This window comes from Trichomycterus rosablanca, chromosome 5 (genome assembly GCF_030014385.1).
Source record: "Trichomycterus rosablanca isolate fTriRos1 chromosome 5, fTriRos1.hap1, whole genome shotgun sequence".
NCBI lineage: Eukaryota > Metazoa > Chordata > Actinopteri > Siluriformes > Trichomycteridae > Trichomycterus > Trichomycterus rosablanca.
In genome coordinates this window covers 17,698,876-17,720,341 of record NC_085992.1, presented here as the reverse complement: position 1 = coordinate 17,720,341, position 21,466 = coordinate 17,698,876, and the positions used below count along the sequence as shown (strand labels likewise).

At 41.5% G+C, this 21,466-nt stretch overlaps 1 protein-coding gene across 4 annotated transcripts in view; it reads left to right on the top strand.

Annotated features, from left to right (window-relative positions):
* macrod2 (mono-ADP ribosylhydrolase 2) overlaps nucleotides 1–21,466 on the top strand; it is a 1,284,034-nt gene that overhangs the window by 1,213,907 nt on the left and 48,661 nt on the right. For 2 of the 4 annotated variants that reach the window (XM_062994958.1, XM_062994955.1), the window contains exons 12-15: nucleotides 1,731–1,778; nucleotides 5,296–5,349; nucleotides 15,289–15,372; nucleotides 16,596–16,670. In XM_062994958.1, coding sequence (XP_062851028.1) covers nucleotides 1,731–1,778; nucleotides 5,296–5,349; nucleotides 15,289–15,372; nucleotides 16,596–16,670 — 261 coding nt within the window. The remainder of the gene's footprint in view (nucleotides 1–1,730; nucleotides 1,779–5,295; nucleotides 5,350–15,288; nucleotides 15,373–16,595; nucleotides 16,671–21,466) is intronic. The other 2 variants (XM_062994956.1, XM_062994957.1) reach the window with 2 other exon arrangements.

Here is a 21,466-nt window from a genome sequence, read left to right as displayed (position 1 = left end):
TGAAGGGTGTTGAGTTTCAAAGATTTTGAGTTTAGGGGACGTTGAGTTACAAGGTATCACTGTATACATATATACTGTATATACACATACATACATGGCTATATGTAGGGCCTTCAGTCCTTAGCTATCATCCGCTCCCCCTAAATGCTGGAATTGTACAGCCTAATGACTCTGGGGACCTTTTTAGTCCTTTGTCCCTAGAGCCATTAGGCTCTACAACTCCAGCATTCGGGAACAGCGGGTGATAGGTAAACTGCCTCATTGTATGATAAATTAATACATAATTAAAATACCTGCTGTGGATATTATGTTATTCAATCTTCAATTAATAATTTTAAATAAATCCTGGTCAGGCATGTAGTGGGTCTGGAATCACTAAACCCCACCTTCAACCTTCCCTCTGAGACATAGGCAATCACTGGGGATTTGAACCCTGGATCCCAGTGGTAGTAGGCTAGCGCTCCTCTGCACCACCCAAGCACCCCCTGCCAACAATGATAATTTATTTTTAATTTCTTGTGCAAGTATTAGTCTAAAAAATAATTAAGGGAAGATTTGGGAAGAAGAAAATCAAGGCTGTTTAATTCTGTGCATGATCAGGGCTTAACTGAAGAAACTGAACCACGAAAAATTGTAATCAAGGCATTGAAGCATGAGGACAGTTTTACAGAATGCATATAATAACTCATCATAACTTGTTTTTGTATAAACACAAAATTCATTGTATCAGGCTGCACACAGAGCAAAAAGATCACAGCTTATCGGCTAGCTGGAGGGCTGTCTCAATCTGCACACAAAATACAGTGTGCTCTTACACAGCATGCTCAAAATAATAGCCTTGCCATTGGTCAAAATCAAATTTAGCACATTATGACAGAAAGTCTCATGCTGATATATCATGGACATCTGATTCTCCTCATCCATGTAATTACATTTAAATTTCACTCTCAACTGGGGTGGCACGGTGGCTCAGTGGGTAGCACTGTCGCCTCACAGCAAGAAGGTCCTGGGTTTGATTCCCAGGTGGAGTGGTCTGGGTCCTTTCTGTGAGGAGTTTGCATGTTCTTCCCGTGTTTGTGTGGGTTTCATCCAGAAGCTCCAGTTTCCTCCCACAGTCCAAAGACATGCAAGTGAGGTGAATTAATCACCCCTCCAGCGTACTCTGTTCTGTGCGTCCATGACAGGCCGGCGTCTTTTGTCTTATCCTCTGTTTTGGCCTTCTCACTCTGCGTTTCCCCCGTGGGTTCCAGTCCAGGGCTTGTCTTGTGATGTTACTGGCCAGTTTGTGTAGGGTATGGCCAATCCAACACATTTCCGTTTCTTCACGTTTTGGCTGATGGGTTTCTGGCTGGTTCTTGCCCACAGGTTGGCATTGGAGATCTTCTCAGGCCACTTGATGTTGAGGTGTGAGGTGAATTGGAGATACAAAATTGCCCATGACTGTGTTTGATATTAAACTTGTTAACTGATGAATCTTGTGTAATGAGTAACTACCTGTTCTGTCATGAATGTAACCAAAGTGTGTAAAACATGACTTTAAAATCCTCAACTTGTTCAAGTTTTGGGTGGCTGTACAAATCCATTTCTCACAGCAGTGTTTTAAGAACACATCCCATAGTAATTTAGACATTAAAATTCTGTAAAGGACTTACCTAGTGTCTTAAATGTTGTATCCAATACTAATGAACTGCGTCTCTTATACACTCGTCTCTTCGTTGTTTACTTTGCAGATGAAAATGAAGCTGCAGATGTTGACATGCAGAGCCAAGTAGAAACAGGTAAGGTGATGTTTTAATTATACTTCAGGATTGAAGAGATCCCACACATAAACAAATGGGCAAATGGCCAAGAGTATTGAGGTTCCAATTAACCTTTGGGATCAATTGGAACCTTGATTGCCAATTCAAATAGCACCAAGTGCTATTCTGACTAACTGAGCAAATTTGGACTTCAAAATATTTTTAGAGACGTGAAGGCTGTTAATGTTTCACTAAAGTAGAAGAAGGTGGAGGCAACTCCATATTAATGCCCATGGGTTTAGAATAGAATGTAGAAGCTCATTCTCAGGTGTCAGCATACTTTTGGCCAGAGAGTGTATGTACAGTCAAGCCGGAAAGTGTGCACACCAGTGTTAATTTTGACAGCAAATTTTGATTTAGTTTTAGTCATAGTCTTTTGACTAAAATGTCATTTAGTTTTAGTCGTAATTTAGTCATCTGAATTGTTTTAGTTTTAGTCTAGTTTTAGTCGACTAATTATCATAAGACTTTAGTCGACTAAATCTACAGTCGATTCAGTCGACTAAAATACTTGTTTGTTTATTAGGATTTTAACGTCATGTTTTTACACATTGGTTACATTCATGACAGGAACTGTAGTTATTCATTACACAAGTTTATATCGAACACAGTCATGGACAAATTTAGTGTCTTCAATTCACCTCACTTGCACGTCTTTGGACTGTGGGAGGAAACCGGAGCACCCAGAGGAAACTCACGCAGACACGAGGAGAACATGCAAACTCCACACAGAAAGGACCCGGACCGCCCCACCTGGGGTTCGAACCCAGGACCTTCTTGCTGTGAGGCGAGAGTGTTAACCACTTAGCCACCGTGCTGCCCTAAAATACATATAAAGGGTGTAAAATGTAAATGCTTTTTTATCACTTCCCTTGAATTATTTAAGTAATTATACACACTTACACAAAATTAAACATTTTTTAACCAGTTATGGAATATTATTAATGTTTGAATGTGCAATACACAAAACACACAAAACCAGATTTAACTTATTTCAAACATCTTTATTTACCTGACCTTGCTTATTGAGCATAACAATAACAAAATATTAATGACCAGTAGGCCTGCTCTGCCTGAAAAATATATGCATTAAAACTGGGTACCATAAAAGCAGCAGTGCCACAAATGGTTTACACATCGTCTTGTTTTTCACGACGTCAAATGAGAAATGTGTCCAGATATCGGCTCTCCTCTTTCTCCCTGTTGACATCGTGGAGTTAATCTAGTTCCATGAGTAAAGACAGTTCACAGGCTAGTCTGGTCTTCCCGGGTTTAGATCAAATGTGTGCGAGTGTGCTCTTAGCACCGTACTGCAAAAGATTAGTACTGATTGGATGGCTAATCGGCTTGTCCCGCCTCTCCTCATACGCTAAAGTAGTTCTGATTGGATCTCTTCCTTACTTGTCCCTACCTTCCACAAAACTAAATCAGTTATTGGATGTCGTCCCTGCCAAACATTTTCGTCTCGTTTTTATTCGTTGACGAAAGTGTCGATTCATTTCGTCATAGTTTTTATCTTTTTATGTAGTTTTTATTTAGTTTTCGTCTCGTTTTCGTCTCGTTTTCGTCATGAAAAAAAGGTTCGTTGACGAAAATCATTCGTCAACGAAATTAACACTGGTGCACACCCCTTTCACCTTCTCTACCTTTTATTATGTTACAGACTCATTCTACAGTATAATAGATTGAGTTCATTTTTTGCCTGAAACATCTACACACAATCACCAATAATTACAAAGTGATTATCATGATAAAATAAGCAATTTTATTTTACTGACAAAAATCATTTATTTAGGGGTTACATATCTGTACACACCCTTAGCCTAATACTTGGTTGATGCACCTTTGGCAGCAATTACAGCTTCAAGGCGTCTTGGGAAAGGTACACTTGGGAAAGGTATGAGCTTGGCACACTTGTTTCTGAACCTTTTTACCCATTCCTCTTGGCATGTCCTTGCAAGCTCTGTCAGGTTGGATGATGAGCGTCGGTACACAGACATTTTGAGCTCCTTCCACAGATGTTCGATTGGATTCAGGTCTGAATTCTGGCTGGGCCACTCAAGGACATTCACAGACTTTCTCCAAAGCCACTCCTTTGTTCTCTTGGCTGTGTGCTTCGGGTCGTTGTCATGTTGGAAAGTAAACCTTCGCCCCAGTCTGAGGTCCAGAGCGCTCTGGAGCAGGTTTTCTTCAAGGGTGTCGGTGAACTTAGCTGCATTCATCTTTCCCTCTATCAGGCCTAGTCGCCACGGTCCCACTGCTGAAAAACATCCCCACATCATGATGCTGTGACCGGCATGCTTCACTGTAGGGATATGGTATTTAGGCCAAAAATTTAAATTTTGGTTTCATCAGACCAGAGAATCTTGTTAACCAGAACAATGGTTTGAGAGTCCTCTTCTTGGCAAACTCCAAGCGGGCTGTCATGTGTCTTTTACTAAGGAGTGGCTTTTATCTTGTCATTCTATCATAAAGGCGGGATTTGTGGAGTGCTGCCTGGATAGTTGATCTTCTGATAGGTTCTCCCATCTCCACAAGGATACGCTGAAGCTCTGTCACCCTCGGGTTCCTGCTCGCCTTCCAGGCCAAGGCTCGTCTTCCCTAATCACTCAGTTTGGCCGGGTGGCCAGGTCTTGGAGGAATTATGGTGGTTCCAAACTTCTTCCATTTATGAATGATGGTGGCCACTGTGCTCTTTGGGACCTGTAAAGCTGCAGCATTTTTTCTGTACCCTTCTCCAGATCTATGATTTGACACAATCCTGTTTCTGAGGTCTGCATATGAATTCCTTTGACCCCATGGCTTGGATTTTGCTCTGATATGCACTGTCAGCTGTGGGACCTTATATAGGTGGGTGTTGGCAATCCCCAATCATGTCCAATCAATTGAATTTCCCACAGGTGACTCCAATTAAATTGTAGAAACATCTCGAGCAGTATCAGTGAAAACAAAATGCACCTCAGCTCACTTTTGGGTGTCATATCAAAGGGTGTGCACACTTGTGTACATATGATATTTAACATTTTGATTTTTAATAAATTAGCACAAATGTCTAAAAACCTGCTTTCACTTTGTCATTGTGGGCTATTTTGTGTAGAATTTAGTGATGAAAAATGACCTCAATCTATTATACTGTAGAATGAGTCTGTAATGTAATAAAACGTGGAGAAGGTGAAAAGGGTGTACAGACTTTCCGGCTTGACTGTACAGATTGGCTCCCACTTTTGTCCAGCTGCAAAACAAACAACACACTCAGTATACACTTACCTCATAATCTGTGTACAGTATGTTCCAGTCCCTATAGACACTACACATTTTTTCTTTTTCCTTTGTGTTTTAATTTCATTTTGGAAACCTGATTAGATATTGATCCAAGCAGCTCTACTGTGGGATCACACATGCTTTGTTCTTATAACAAGAGAATAACAGATCTATTTTAATAAGACCTGTTTTTTTAATGAAACATTTTCCTTTTTCATGGTGTGGTTTAATATAGATATGGCGATATCTGCAGGTGTGTCTGCTGTTGAGGAACCCAGTCAGGAATCAGGTATTATTGCTATTTTATGACATTAATGGTTTTGGAATAGGTTTCTCTAGGCAGTTGACTTCAAGATATTAGATTCTGTAATAATCTGATCAATAATCACCATTGTTGTATGCACTAAAGCAGTGTTTCTTAACCAGGCCTCAGTGAGCCTGGGGGGGGGGGGGGGGGGGGTCCTGTTGCATCTCATTGAGAAGAGTAACAAAGAATCACACATGATGGGGCAGGAAAATCAGTAGTCTTTTGGCATATGGGAGATTTTTTGTAATGTCGTATAGATCTATTTTAAACTGCCTATAGCCTATGGTGGGTCTTTAAGAATGGACACATATTTAATTTGCTCACCACAAAAGTGCAAAGGTCAATGGACGGCAACTACAAAAGGTTCCGATTTTGTTGTGGATACAGATCTTGCTAAAGCAAAACCAGGTGAGAAAGCTCCTGCCACCAGTTTAACAGAAGTAAAGCCACTACATTAACCAAAATCAGAAAATACCAAGATATTTATAGTCACCATGGAATCATTGAATTTCGTCATCCTTGCTGAAAGTGTAAGAATAATATCATCTAGTTTCAAGGGGGTACCAGAAAATTTGTTTTGAACACAGGGGGTCTAAGAAAGAAAAACATTGAAAACAGCTGCTCTAAAATAGTCTGATTAAGAAAACTGAAATTCTACATAGCCCAGTCAGTAACTGGATATCTAAGAGTTGTAAACCAATTGTTATTAAGCTGTTCATTTACTACTTCTCAGAACTATGAAGTGTGTGGGAAAATGTTTTAAGCAGGGAGCTTGCAAATGAATTGTGTGAAGCAATGCAATTCAAATGAACATACACCCACACACAGGGGGACTGAAAGATAGAGTCCAGACACTAATTGTGAGGCAGAAATTCTATACTTTCTCAAAGTGTGGTTACAACATGGCAAATCCAGCCTACTTTAAACTATACTTAAATACTTGACCAAGGGTCTGGTGGGTATCACATTTCCCTCACAGTAAGAAAGTCCTAGGTTTGATTCCCAGGTGGTGTGGTCTGGGTCCTTTCTGTGTGGAGTTTGCATGTTCTAACCATGTCTGTGTGGGTTTCCTTTGGGTGCTCCGGTTTCCTCCCACAGTCCAAAGACATGCAGTCAGTACAATTGGAGATACAAAATTGTTTGTGATGGTGTTTGACATTGAACTTGAACTGGGGAATTATGTGTAACCTGTAACCGCCTGTCCTGTCATAAATGTAATCAAATTGTAAAACATGATGTTAAAATCCTACATCCTATATGAATAACAATTAAGGGGAATTAATGTTCCATGTGTAAATAAGTAGATGTATATACGTGACCTGAAATACAGGAATGGAAGTACTGTATATTAACACATCAAAATAAGCTGACCAGACAAAACATGAAATATTGTGGGTTCTTAATATCTGCAATAAAATAAAAGTCGAAGTAAATGTAACCCCATTCTTCATACTGTCCTTACTTTTTCTGATATAGGGTTGTATTTCATAACAATTCTGCATGTGACAGTCAGGCACACATTATATTTTGGATTGGTGGTAGTTACTCGTATTTCATGTGTTAAATGCAGCACATATAATAAATACCTAATAAATACCTGAGTGACTTCAATAAGGGCCAGGTTATTATGGCCGGACAACTGGGTTGAATGATCCCTGAAACAGCAAGGGGTGCTTACAGGCAGACGTAGTGAGTACCTACCAACAGCGGTGTCTGTGGAGGGACAAGTTGCAAACCATTGACAGGTTGTTGGGTAGCCAAGACTTAGTAATGAGCACATGAAGGCTATGCTGTCTGGTACAGACCAACAGAACAGTAGCTGTGGCTCAAACTGCAGATCTTTTTTCCCTCTCTTATCTAGTTGTATCCAATCACCCTGATTGCATTACGCTTCCCCTCTACCGATACTACCCTCCACTGCTGACTGAGGAGTGCCACAACTGACACACGTCCCCTCCGACACGTGTGCAGTACCGACTGCATCTTTTCACCTGCACGAGGCGAGTTTATATGCGGATCAGCCTTGTGTACGGAGAGACACACCCTGATCAATGCATTATTCCTCTCTCTGTTCAGGCGCCATCAATCAGCCAGTAGAGGTTCGTAATTGCATCAGTTATGAGGAGTCCCTGGTCCGGCTTCCCACCCCGTATGAACAGCCGAATGGCAGAGCTGAGATTCGAAACAACATCTTCGAAATCTCAGCTCTGGTGTGCTAGTGTGTTTTACCACTTTGCCACCTGAGCAGCCTCTGCAGATTACATTAATACTGGTCATGAAGGGAGGGTGTCACAGCTTTCTGTGTATAAGGCTGTGTAGCTGCAGGCCAGTCAGAGTGTGCATGCTAACTTCCGTCCACTGTCAAAAGCCCCTACAAAGAGCTTCGAAATTGAATTTTGGAGCAAATGAAGAAGGTCTGATGCATGCTGTTGTTCCAAGGCTATTTTGGACTACTCTACACAACTTTTAAGGAAGTGGGTTTGTTTTCTAGCAACAACCAAGTAGTGATTGTATTTGATGTCATAATAATGGCTTGGGAAAAGAACAAAATGCATTACTTAGTCAAGTCAAGTCAAGTTAAATTCATTTGTATAGCGCTTTTTACAATGGACATTGTCTCAAAGCAACTATACAGAATCCAGGACCAACAGACCAAAAACCTCCTGTTCAGCAAGCCGAGGGCGACAGTGGCAAGGAAAAACTCCCTTAAAATTACAGGAAGAAACCTTGAGAGGAACCAGACTCAGCAGGGACCCATCCTCTTTGGGTTAGTGGGGCCTAAAGAAGTTCTACTTAACTACTACTACACTACTCAAATATTATCTGGGCACATTTGTTTTTTCAGTTACACTCCCTCATATCCACACTCCCAAGGCAGTTAACTTAGGAAATAGAACCATTACTGACAAGGTTAGAGTTGGCCACAAGTCGTTCACACCTACCACTGTGCAGCTTTCGGCTACAGATCTACACTTACATACCCAAAAGCAGTAGCCTGATAGTCATTTTTATTCCATCCATGTGATCTAGGTTACCTACCTGGTATGGACAGCCCTGTCACCATCATCATCTTCAAGCGCTTGTTTTTTTGAATTTCTTTTTTGGTTAAGAAAAGCAAAGCAAATGTTAAGCCTGGCTGAATCCCATAAACAGGCGAACGTCTTCAATTAATGGTGCAAAAATGCAAAAACAGAAAATGTAGCACCGAGGTCTGGTGTAACAGCATTTGCTCAAATGCAGGCAGTGGATCTCAGTTTAGTGGCAACACCTGCATGCCATAACTTGTTTATGTTTTTGAGCTAGCACCTGTTTTTCTTGCTTTGCTTTGGTGTTCGTGTGAAAATCAGTCATTGAAATGAATGGCTTTACTAACAAAGTGTGTGTGTGTGTGTGTGTGTGTGTGTGTGTGTGTTGTGAAATAGAATGTCATGTGTGTTGTGTTTTGAACTAAAATGCTAAAATGTTAAAATGTGTGTTTGACAGTATGTGTGTTGTGTTTTAAGCTGAAATGTGTGTTCAGTTGTGTATGTGTTGTGTTTTGAATTGAAGTCCATGTCGGGTGGTATGTGTGTTGTGAAGGGTGTGTTTGTGGGGGTGTGTGTGTTAAAGTTTTGGCTTCCAAAAATCTGAGAGCATGATGCCGCTGCTAGTGCCAAATCTTTTAGCATTTGCCCTTCTAAAGGTCCCTGTCTACCGGTCTGTCTTTTTGCCTCCTCATATGTCTACATGTATTCGTGTGTGTTTGTTGCCTGCCTGTCTGTCTGCCTATCAGTGTCTAAATGCCCTTGCTTGTCTTACTGTATGTTTTCCTTTTTTTGTATTTTGTTCATCTGTCAGTATGCCAGCCTATATACCTTTCTGTCTACAGTAGCGGTCCGCAACCTTTTTTGCACCACGGATTAGTTTCGTATAAGATATAATTTCATGGACCGGCAGGGGCGGGGGGGTTTAAAATAGAATAACTATAGAATGGAAAATCAGTGTGAATCCTGAGCTTTTTTTTGCTGCAACGAGACGCTGCTCCCACCTAGTGGTGATTGGGGACAATAACACCCGAAGAGTATTGGAAATTTAATTGCTCTTGTAGCGATCTCTAATTATTTATTCTTTCTGCAGCCCGGTAATAAATGACCCACGGACCGGTACCGGTCCGCGGCCTGGTGGTTGGGGACCACTGGTCTACAATATCTGTCTGTTTTTGCTAGTTAGTCCGTCCATCTCTCTTAATATCCAGCTGCATAATCTAAATCTTCCAGTTTTCTCAAATGTAGTTATAAGCATGTGTGCCAAATGAATTGCCTTTGCCACAGCCATGAAAACCACTCATAAACAGGCACAGATGCTATCTACTCACATAGATAAATCAGGGCTCCTATTTTAGCAAGGATAGGTTGTGTGAGTGTGTGTGTGCATGTGGTATGAGGGTGTCTAAACTAAATGGTTAAAGGAGTTAGACTGATACAGCTGCACTGTTTTTTCCCCAGTGAACTTGTGGATGGCGTGGGCTGAAGCATTACAGGTTCAGCTCCTTCATCTGTATTCAGAATGTAGTTTGTAATTCATGAGTTGTCCAAAATTGATGAACATTTATTAGAGCGTTTAGCAGCACTTTGAATCTGGATTTGACTCTGATGGGTCCACAGTCAAGCAAGCTTTGTCTTACCATGGCTTTCAAGGCTGCTTTGCAAGAAACAGTTCTTGCAAGTCCTTGTTCTATTCAATGAAATCTGTGTATTTTGTAATTAGATTCTCTGTCTCTGCATCCCCCCTCACATTGGCCTAGAAGGGGTTGCAGACTAGCCCTTACCCTCTCTGACACTTCTGCAATCACCGACAGCTTCTTGACACCAGCCAGCAGTGGATTCTTACATAGAGTCTTACAGAGAGTCACCCTATGTCTGTGTATGTATGTGTGTTTCTCCACTACTCATGCTTTCTGTAATTCTGTAATTGCGCTCAGATGGCGCAGCGGTATAACACGCTAGCACACCAGAGCTGACATTTCGAACTCGTCGGTTCAAAAACTCAGCTCTGCTATCCGGCAGGTTGAGCGCCTACATAAACAACGATTGGCTGTTGTTCATACAGGGTGGGAGCCGGATGGGGATTCCTCATAACTGATGCAATTACGACCTCTGCTGGCTGATTGATGGCGCTTGCACAGAGACGAGGGATAGTACGTTGATCAGGTTGTGGCTCTCCGTACACAAAGCTGAACCGCATATGAACTCGCCTTGTATGGGTGAAAAGATTCAGTCGGCTACTGCCCACGTGTCAGAGGGGAGTGTGTCAGTCTCGGCTCTCCTCAACCAGGGTGGAGATCAACATCAGTAGAGAGGAAGCGTAATGCAATTGGGTAATTGGATACTTTAAAGTCGTGAGAAAATATGAATATACATAACAGTTCTACCTTACCTTCTACCTAAAGAAATCACAGCAACAAGGGCAGTTGTAGCCTAGTGGTTAAGGTACTGGACTAGTAAGCAGGAGGTCGCTGGTTCAAACCCCACCACTGCCAGGTTACCACTGTTGGGTCCTTGAGCAAGGCCCTTAACCCTCAGTTGCTTAAACTGTATACTGTAAGTCGCTTTGGATAAAGGCGTCTGCTAAATGCCAAAAATGTAAATGTAAATGTAAACAACGCATGTCTACATTTACTCATCCCTCTTTCATCATCATTTCTGGTCATCAATACCATTGTATTGTTCTGTAGAAACTAGGTCTGGTTGTGAAGTGATGTGCAACAGCAAATATGAGTGCAATAAACTAAAATTAATAATGTACGATCACTGCGTCTGTGGACAAAACAAGACGGCATTGATTTAGCGGAGTTGCTGACTGGACAGGGACTTATGGAACTTCACAGGGAAGATAAAAAGAGATATACACTCACAGAGCAAAAGTCAACTCACAGAGCACTCTAACACCAAGCATTGTACGAACCAGTGCTCCCCCCTTTTAAATCGAGATGATATACAGTATATCTGCTGGAGTTTTTAATTACTGTGTCCACTCACTGTCCACTCTATTAGACACTCCTACCTAGTTGGTCCACCTTGTAAATGTAAAGTCAGAGACAATCGCTCATTTATTGCTGCTGTTTGAGTTGGTCATCTTCTAGACCTTCATCAGTGGTCACAGGACGCTGCCCACGGGGCGCTGTTGGCTGGATATTTTTGGTTGGTGGACTATTCTCAGTCCAGCAGTGACAGTGAGGTGTTTAAAAACTTAATCAGCATTGCTGTGTCGTATCCACTCATACCAGCACAACACACACTAACAGACCACCACCATGTCATTGTCACTGCAGTGCTGAGAATGATCCACCACCCAAATAATACCTACTCTGTGGTGGCCCTGGGAGAGTCCTGACCATTGAAGAACAGCATGAAAGGGGGCTAGCAAAGCATGCAGAGAAACAGATCAGTAATTGTAGAACTACAAATTGCTTCTATATGGTAAGTGGCCATAAAAAGTCACTGACAGTTCTCCCCATGTCTGTGTGGGTGTCCTCCAAGTGCTCCAGTTTCCTCCCACCTTCCAAAACATGCAGCAAGTGGAAACATTTGATCAAAGAAAAAAGTGTCCTAAGACTGGAAGAAAACCATTGAACTGTGATGGCTTGTTTACATTTCTTCTGCTTCTCCTACACTGATACACGTTTAGAAATGCAAACATGGCAGCCTTCCTTGCATAACCCAAACCCTATCCTGCAGCTGTAAAACTAGGCATGGTGGCAGTGTGTGCCATACAGAACTGGGTTTTATTCCTTGCTTTTGAGTTTGGCAGGCTTGCCTTTTGTTTATGATGTAATAACAGCCATGTGCAAAAAAGATATTCACACTCAGAGCTCACGACAGAATCTTTAAGCTGAACAATGAATCTCAGCAGCGCTTTCAGTCTGGCCTGACGTTTAACAAGACACACTTGGCCATGTATGCTACAGGGAAGGTCAGATTGGGTTTCCACGTCTGGTCAAGGCACCTGCACACAAACCACAGCTTGACTTTCCGTATGCAAAATGGCTCAGTGTGGAAGCCTATTGCTGGCAGATGAAAAGTGGCTGGTGACCGTATGTTTTTCATGGCACTACGTGCTAAGGTATCAAATAAATGACTGCTAATTAAAACAGCATAAACCAGTTTCTGCTGCCAAATACTGATCTGTTGCTATGTTGTTGCATATATTGTTAGCATTCATATACACCGATCAGCCATAACATTAAAACCACCTCCTCGTTTCTACACTCACTGTTCATTTTATCAGCTCCACCATATAGAAGCACTTTGTAGTTCTACAATTACTGACTGTAGTCCATCTATTTCTGTACATAGCCTGATTCCACAGGACCACCACAGATCAAGTATTATTTAGGTGGTGGGTCATTCTCAGCACTGCAGTGACAATGACATGATGGTGGTGTGTTAGTGTGTGTTGTGCTGGTATGAGTGGATCAATCACAGCAGCGCTGCTGGAGTTTTTAAATACTGTGTCCACTCACTGTCAACTCTATAAGACACTCCTACCTAGTTGGTCCACCTTGTAGATGTAAAGTCAGAGATGATCGCTCATCTATTGCTGCTGTTTGAGTTGGTTATCCAGACCTTCATCACTGGTCACAGGACGCTGCCCACGGGGCACTGTTGGCTGGATATTTTTGGTTGGTGGGACTATTCTCAGTCCTGCAGTAACAGTGAGGTGTTTAAAAACGTAATCAGAATTGCTGTGTCGTATCCACTCATGCCAGCACAACACACACTAACACACCACCACCATGTCAGTGTCACTGCAGTGCTGAGTATGATCCACCACCCAAATAATACCTGCTCTGTGGTGGTCCTGTGGGGGTCCTGACCATTGAAGAACAGCATGAAAGGGGGCTAACAAAGCATGCAGAGAAACAGATGGACTACAGTCAGTAATTGTAGAACAATGGACAATGTGTGTAAAAACAAGGAGGTGGTTTTAATGTTATGGCTGATCGGTGTATAATATACCAGACCAGCAATCAGCTATTGCTGACTTTATGTAGTTTTAGCAGGGGAGGCCTCAAATTAGCATGCACTTTAATTAGCCTTTTTACTAATTGCAATTATAAACTACCTAGATCTGTCACCATTTGACTGGCTTTCAAAATAACTGCCTGCATTGATTAAAAGCTAAGCATATCCAGCCAGCATGCCTTTAGCATTGCAAACAGTAAATTACCCCATTCTGCAATCATGCACAATCAGCATACCCATATTAGAGTAGAAGGAATACTTTAACCTAGCTAGCTTCATGCCACTGGCTAGTAGACTCTGTTCACTCTATCCAATCTTCCAAGATAATTAAAGCCATGGCAGCATTGAACTGATTGATGCCCAGACAGTCAGCTGTGGGATCTGCAGTGCAGCCTTTCTCCAAGATTTTGAAGAGTACTTGAGGATTTTTTTGCGAATTCAGTAAGTTTGGATACTGATGTTGGACATGAAGACCTGGTTCACAACTAACATTCAAGTTCATCCTGAAGGTGATTGATGGAATTAACGTTAATGCTATGTGCAGGCCACTAGAGTTCATTTATGCCAAACTAGTCAAACCATGTCTTTTTGGACATTGCTTTTGGCACAGGGGCATACAAACTCAATTTTGTGTACATTGGAAAAATTGAGCTAGCTGGCTAGTGTTAGCTTACTAGCTAAAATAAGGAATAAGCACTGCCATCTAGATCTCTTCCTTTTCTCATTTATATCAGGTGGCACTAGCCAATCCCTGGTGTTGCATAAACAGCCTCTTTAAAGATACACCGATCAGCCATAACACACTGTTCATTTTATTTAGCTTCACTTACCATATAGAAGCACTTTGTAGTTCAACAATTACTGACTGTAGTCCATCTCTTTCCCTGCATGCTTTGTTAACCCCCTTTCATGCTGTTCTTCACTGGTCAAGACTCTCCCAGGACCACTACAGAGTAGGTATTATTTGGGTGGTGGGTCATTCTCAGCACTGCAGTGACACTGACATGGTGGTGGTGTGTTAGTGTGTGATGTGCTGGTATGAGTGAATAAGACACAGCAGCAGTGATGTAGTTTTTAAACACCTCACTGTCGCTGCTGGACTAAGAATAGCCCACCAATCAAAAATATCCAGCCAACAGCACCTTGTGGGCAGTGTTCTGTGACCACTGATGAAGGCCTAGAAGATGACCAACTCAAACAGCAGCAATAGATGAGTGATCGTCTCTGACTTTACATCTACAAGGTGAACCAACTAGGTAAGAGTGTCTAACAGAGTGGACAGTAAGTGAACACACTGTTTGAAAACTCCAGCAGCATTGCTGTGTCTGATTCACTCATACCAGCACAACACACACTCACTGCAGTGCTGAGAATGATCCACCATTTAAATAATACCTACTCTGTAGTGGTCCTGTGGGGGCCCTGACCATTGAAGAACAGGATGAAAGCAGGCTAAAAAGGTATGTAGAGAAGCACATGTACTACAGTCAGTAATTGTAGAACTACAGAGAGCTTCTATAAGTGGAGCTGATAAAATGGACAGTGAGTGTAGAAACAAGGAGGTGGTTTTAATGTTATGGCTGAGTGGCTGTACATTGCCTTGATTAAATGATGTTTTAGCCACCAGCCTCAGGGATTGGTTGCTTTTCTGTGAAAGATTAGAGCCTAGAATCAGAATAAGATTGTCTTGTATTTTAACAATAGCAGTATATGATTACATGCCCTTTGAGTCTCAGATACTTGCACTGCATAACAAACCACATACCACCAAATACTAAACAGTATGTGTGTAATCAGTGTTAAATTCTCAATAGTAAAGACTCTGTGTGAAAGCAGGGTGGGAAGGGAAGTGCAAAATGGCATGAAATAGTTGGTTATGCATTTTAACCCAAGCTGTTTTGTTTGTGTGTTTAAAAAGAAGACCAGAAGGCAGAAGAAGAGAGTGCTCCCAACGAAGAAGAAGAGGTGCCTGAGGAAAAGAAGGAAGCAGAGGATGATACCGGTAAGCCATGCTACTTCTGGAATTTCGATTCTGCAACTGTTTTTTTCTGTGACAGTATGATTGTAACACAACACATCAATTTTTTTTTTACTCAAGTAATTTAAAACTTGCTGTTCAGGTGGCGCAGCAGTAAAATATGCTAGCACACCAGAGCTGGGATTTCGAATACATCGTATCAAATCTCATCTCTGCCATCCGGCTGGGCCGGGCGGCTACCTAAACAACAATTGGCCACAGTTGTTCGCAGGGTGGGATGAGCCGGACCAGGGTTCCTCATAACTGGTGCAATTACGACCTCTGGTGGCTAATTGATCGTGCCTGCACAGAGTTGAGGAATAATGCTGATCAGGGTGTGGCTCTCCATACACAAGGCTGATCCACATGTGAACTCGCCTCGTGCAAATGAAAAGATACAAGCAGCTAATGCACATGTGTCAGAGGGGGCGTGTGTTAGTCATGGCTCTTGTCACTCAGAGTGGAGGTCAACATCAGTAGAGAGGAAGCATAATGCAATCTGGTAATTGGATATGACTACATTGGGAAGAAAATTAAGGGGGGGGGGGATTATATGATTTCAGCTTTATGAAAACAGTTTGGGGAGGACTTTTTCCTGGTTCAACATGACTATGCTCTTGTACACAAAGCAACGTCTGAAAAATATATGATTTGAGGAATTTGGTGTGAAGGCATCAATGCCTGACCTCATATACTGTATACTTTGGCTAAAAGAGGCCAAATCTCCACAGAAACACTAAAACATCAGTGCAAAAAAATAATAATGTTCATGATTCTGGAACAGGATGTCCAATAAAGTTAGGGTCAGGTGTTCACGTGAGTTAATTTGTGTCTAAGTGCTTATTTATCTGAGCTTTTCTGTAGCAGATATTGTAATGCTGAACTGTTTTATGTGTTGTGAATATATACGTAGTGTGTTTTTTACCTAATAGATTATTCAAATCCAGGCACAGATTTTCCACTTCCATTCATAAGCAACGTTCAAAATTGTCGCTAGGTGTCGTTATTAAAAATGATAACTATAATCTTGCTGCCTGCTGGCCATGCAATTTGGACTGGATGGGTTCGAATGGCCCAATAAAAAAGGCTGGGACTGTTGGGCTATATGAATTATGTATTACAACAGTTTGAGGGCCCAGTTCGAATAGGTCGGGGGCTGTTTAATTCCTTTAATTTTTTTTTGTAAATCGGTCCTTCTTTTTCACAAGGGGCAGAGAGAGAGAAGATGGCAGATGGGAAGACTCAGACTACACCTGCAAAAACAACAAAAGAGGACGAGAAAGGTACAGGCTGTTCCTTTTTTCTTTTTCTGTGAGCGAATAATTGAAACCCACACTTTTTTGTAAAGAAAAAGAAATGTATTTTGCTGCTTTTTAGCACCTGACCATCAGGAAAAGGTTTTACCATTATTCCCATAATGTGACAGTTTGGATTTTCTTTCCATTTCATGGTCAGGTGTCCACATACTTTAGACAAAAAGGCAACTGTGCCATGCTTATGTATGGCAGATATTGTTTTAAAGCTTTCCACAATAAGCAGGTGAGTTTGTAACAGGTGAGGGAATCGAATAATGATTGGGTATACAAGAACGATCCACCAAAGGCTCAGTCTGTACATGCAATGATAGGTCATAGCTCACCACTGTGTTCCAAACTTAATGAGTCAGTCAGTTTAAAAAAGAACATTTCTCAGTGGAAGACTGGTCTTTCACCATCTACCTTACATAATATTGTAAAAAGATTCAGGGAATCTGGGGAAATCTCTGTCTGAGTAGGGCAAGAACAGAAACCACTACTGAATATGCACAGACAACATTGCATGAAAAGCAGTCATGCTATTGTGATAAATATACACAGACCACTGACAGGTGAAGTGAATAACACTGATTATCTCTTCATCACGGCACCTGTTAGTGGGTGGGATATATTTGGCAGCAAGTGAACATTTTATCCTCAAAGTTGATGTGTTAGAAGCGGGAAAAATGGGCAAGCGTAAGGATTTGAGCGAGTTTGACAAGGGCCAAATTGTGATGGCTGGACGACTGGGTCAGAGCATCTCCAAAACTGCAGCTCTTGTGGGATGTTCCCGGTCTGCAGTGGTCAGTATCTATCAAAAGTGGTCCAAGGAAGGAACAGTGGTAAACCGGCGACAGGGTCATGGGCGGCCAAGGCTCATTGATGCACGTGGGGAGCGAAGGCTGGCCCGTGTGGTCCAATCCAACAGACGAGCTACTGTAGCTCAAATTGCTGAAGAAGTTAATGCTGGTTCTGATAGAAAGGTGTCAGAATACACAGTACATCACAGCTGCAGGGCTGTTTTGGCAGCAAAAGTGGGACCATCATAATATTAGGAAGGTGGTCATAATGTTATGCCTGATTGGTGTAGCTACATAGACTTGAGAATATTTCAGAAAACAGTTGTCACTTAACACAGCCACTGCTTCATGCAATGCAACCTTAAACTTCAGACATTAACTTTATACAGAAACCACCAAAGCTCATCTCATGGACTGAAAGACAGTGGAAATGTGTTTTGTGGTCAGATAAGTCCACATTTCAGCTTGTTTTCTGGAAAAATTTGGTTCTCTGTGATAAACAGCCTTTCCAGAAAAGTGTTTTGGCTACAAGGTGGGAGTAACTTCACTTTTACGCCCATGGTTTTGGAACTGCATATATATAAACCAACTTCATGATCAGTTGCTCACATACTTTTGTATGAGTAATGTTTGGTTTAGTTAGGAACTATGTCTTTCACGTCTTCAGTTTCACCCACGAACCACAGTCAGCTCAATGACTTTGAGAAAAACAAATTAAAGTGAAGCTCTTTAGCCCTAAGCCACATGTAAATAAATCTGGCTTTGCACAGAATGAGAAAAAAGAGCTGATGAATTGAGAATTGAGTCCTTTCTCTCCTCGACAGGTGAGATTTAATGTAATGGCCCCAAAGCCCCGGTGGCTTAAAATGGACTCGGCCTTCCAACTGTGTAGTACAAAGTGCAGCCTGGCTGTCTTTATATAGTACTGTTTATTTTTGATTTGAAAATAAAGACTCAGTCTGAATATATACCGATCAGCCATAATATTAAAACCACCTCCTTGTTTCTACACACACTGTCCATTTTATCAGCTCCACTTACCATATAAAAGCACTTTGTAGTTCTACAATTACTGACTGTAGTCCATCTGTTTCTCTTCATGCTGTGTTAGCCCCTTTTCATGCTGTTCTTCAATGGTCAGGACCCCCACAAGACCACTACAGAGTAGGTATTTTTTGGGTGGTGGATCATTCTCAGCACTGCAGTAACACTGACATGGTGGTGGTGTGTTAGTGTGTGTTGTGCTGAGCTGATTGAGTTTTTAAACACCTCACTGTCACTGCTGAACTGAGAATAGTCCAAAAATATCTAGCCGACAGCGTCCTGTGTCCACTGATGAAGGTCTAGAAGATGACCAACTCAAACAGCAGCAATAAATGAGTGATTGTCTCTGACTTTACATCTACAAGGTGGACAAACTAAGTAGGAGTGTCTAATAGAGTGAACAGTGAGTGGACACGGTATTAAAAAATCTCCAGCAGCGCTGCTGTGTCGGATCCACTCATACCAGCACAACACACACTAACACACCACCACCATGTCAGTGTCACTGCAGTGCTGAGAATGATCCACCACCTAAATAATACCTGCTCTGTGGTGGTCCTGTGGGGGTCCTGACCATTGAAGAACAGGGTGAAAGCAGGTTAAAAAGATATGTAGAGAAACAGAATGACTACAGTCAGTAATTCTATATGGTAAATAGACAGTAAGTGTAGAAACAATGAGGTGGTTTTAATGTTATGGCTGATCGTGTATATTACTATTATTATTATACTGTATATTATATAGAACAACTCTATATTAGTCTGGGAATGGAATGTCCAGCAAGCCCCTGGTCAGGCATGATTTGTATTAGACATTAAATGAGTCTAATAGGATGGTTGGAGAAATGAAAGTATATACATTTACGTCACTTAGCAGAAGCTTTTTAGTCGCAATTGTGACAGAATACAATCTAGGCAATTGAGGGTTAGGAGCCTTGCTTAAGAGCCCAAGAGTGTCAAACTGGCAGTGTTTGTGTTCAAACCAACAACCTTCCAATTACTAGTCCATTACCTTAACCGTTGTGTTACCTCTGCTCTGCGACTATTTTGCTTTATTACAGAATAATTTACTTGTGCTTTCTAAATTCCATAAGCCAGTCTTACAGAAAATTACCTTGCTGAGGAATTGAAGGGCTTGTTCATTTATTTACCGACTGAAACGGAAATCTGAAGGTGCTTCCTATAAGCTATAACCTAATTTCAGTTCACATGGGTTAAAAAATGGAAAAAATGGAACTAGGGCCACAGTAGCATGTAGCGCAAATAATTATAAATGATAATTATGTTGTAATGACTGTGGCTGAAATTATGCAAATGAAAAAAGTTATGAGGTACACAAACATTCTTATATTCTCGTTCATATGCAAATGATCGTTCTTTCCTGTTGTTTAATATTTAGAACAAAGTATCACTTCAGGACAAAACACAACTACTAAAACTGCTTCAAATTAATTTTTTTCTATCTTTTTCTGTGCCAAGTTTTGCCCTCCAGCTCTCGTGGGCTAAAGTTGTGCCACTGCTAGAACTCTGTTTATGTAAGAGAATTAGCAATTCTGCATTTAGTACAGAAAGAATTACTCATTTTAACCTACTTTAACCCATTTAAGCACAAAAGCCGGGTTCATCTTGTTATATGGCCGAAAGTATGTAAAAATGTGACCATACCTTGGACATCCCATTCCTCAACCAAAGACATTAATATGGAGTTACAGGGCTTACTCCTGTAAAAAGGCTTATCGTAAGAAGCTGGAGTGTGTCTCTGGGAATTTCTGCCCAGTCAGTCAAAAGTACTTTTTTTCAAAAGTAAAATCATGTACACTTACACTGTGCATTTAGCAGACGCTTTTATTCATAGCGACTTACAGTATATAATCTAAGCAATTAAGGGCCCAACAGTGGCAGGGTTTGAACCGGCAGCCTTCTGCTTACTAGTCCAGTAACTGCTAGGCTACAACTGTTCCAAATGGGTACAGTGATGTCACTGTGTCTCTAAATCATTACCATTTACATTTTTGGTATTTAGCAGACGTCTTTATACAAAGCAGCTTACAGTACTGTGACAGTATACAGTCTAAGAAATTGAGGGTTAAAGGCCTTGCTTAAGAGCCCAACAGCAACAACCTGGCAGTGGTGGGGCTTGAACCAGTGAGCTTCTGATTACTAGTCCATTTAATTTTAGTCCATTTTTTCCCCACATTTACATTTGTGGCATTTAGCAGACAAGTTTATCCAAAGCAACCTACAATTATCACTGAATACAATGCAAGCAATTAAGGGTTAAGCGCCTTGCTCAACGGCCCAACAGTGGCAACTTTGGTGATGGTGTGTGAAGAACTTTGCTCAAGGGCCCAACAGTGGCAACTTGGTGATGGTGAGAATTGAACTGGCAACCTCATGATTACTAGTCCAGTACCTTAACCACTAAGCTCCCACTGTCCACTGTCCAGCCTCTATCTGAATGAATTAAAAGTGGCATTTCATCTTCATTTATCTACAAGGTGTTCAATAAAGTTCAGGTCAGGGTTCTGTGCAGGCCACTGTCACACCAAATTTTTCAAACAATGGGTATGTTCGAAAACCTAGTGAGCTCTCTACATAGACAGCATTTTATGTCATCGTACATGCACTCCCGAGAAGGAGGCTGTTCGAATTCATAGATGCCTTAAAATGCTTCCTACTAAGTCACCTTAAATCTGAACGCTATTTTGACAGAATAACGAGGGAGCATCCGATGCTGCCTTAACGGTGAAGGCAATCCCAGCATTCAGTACTTGCACAAGTGTCATTTATTTGCACATTCGAGCTTGTCAACGAATTTAACCGATACACGGAGGGAGATGTTAGTTGACATGCTAGCACATTGTGCCACCCCATCCCATTAGTTTGATTGGCATGAGGCTAACTTAGTAAGCGAAAACTGATGGAATCGCTGTCTAAGTAG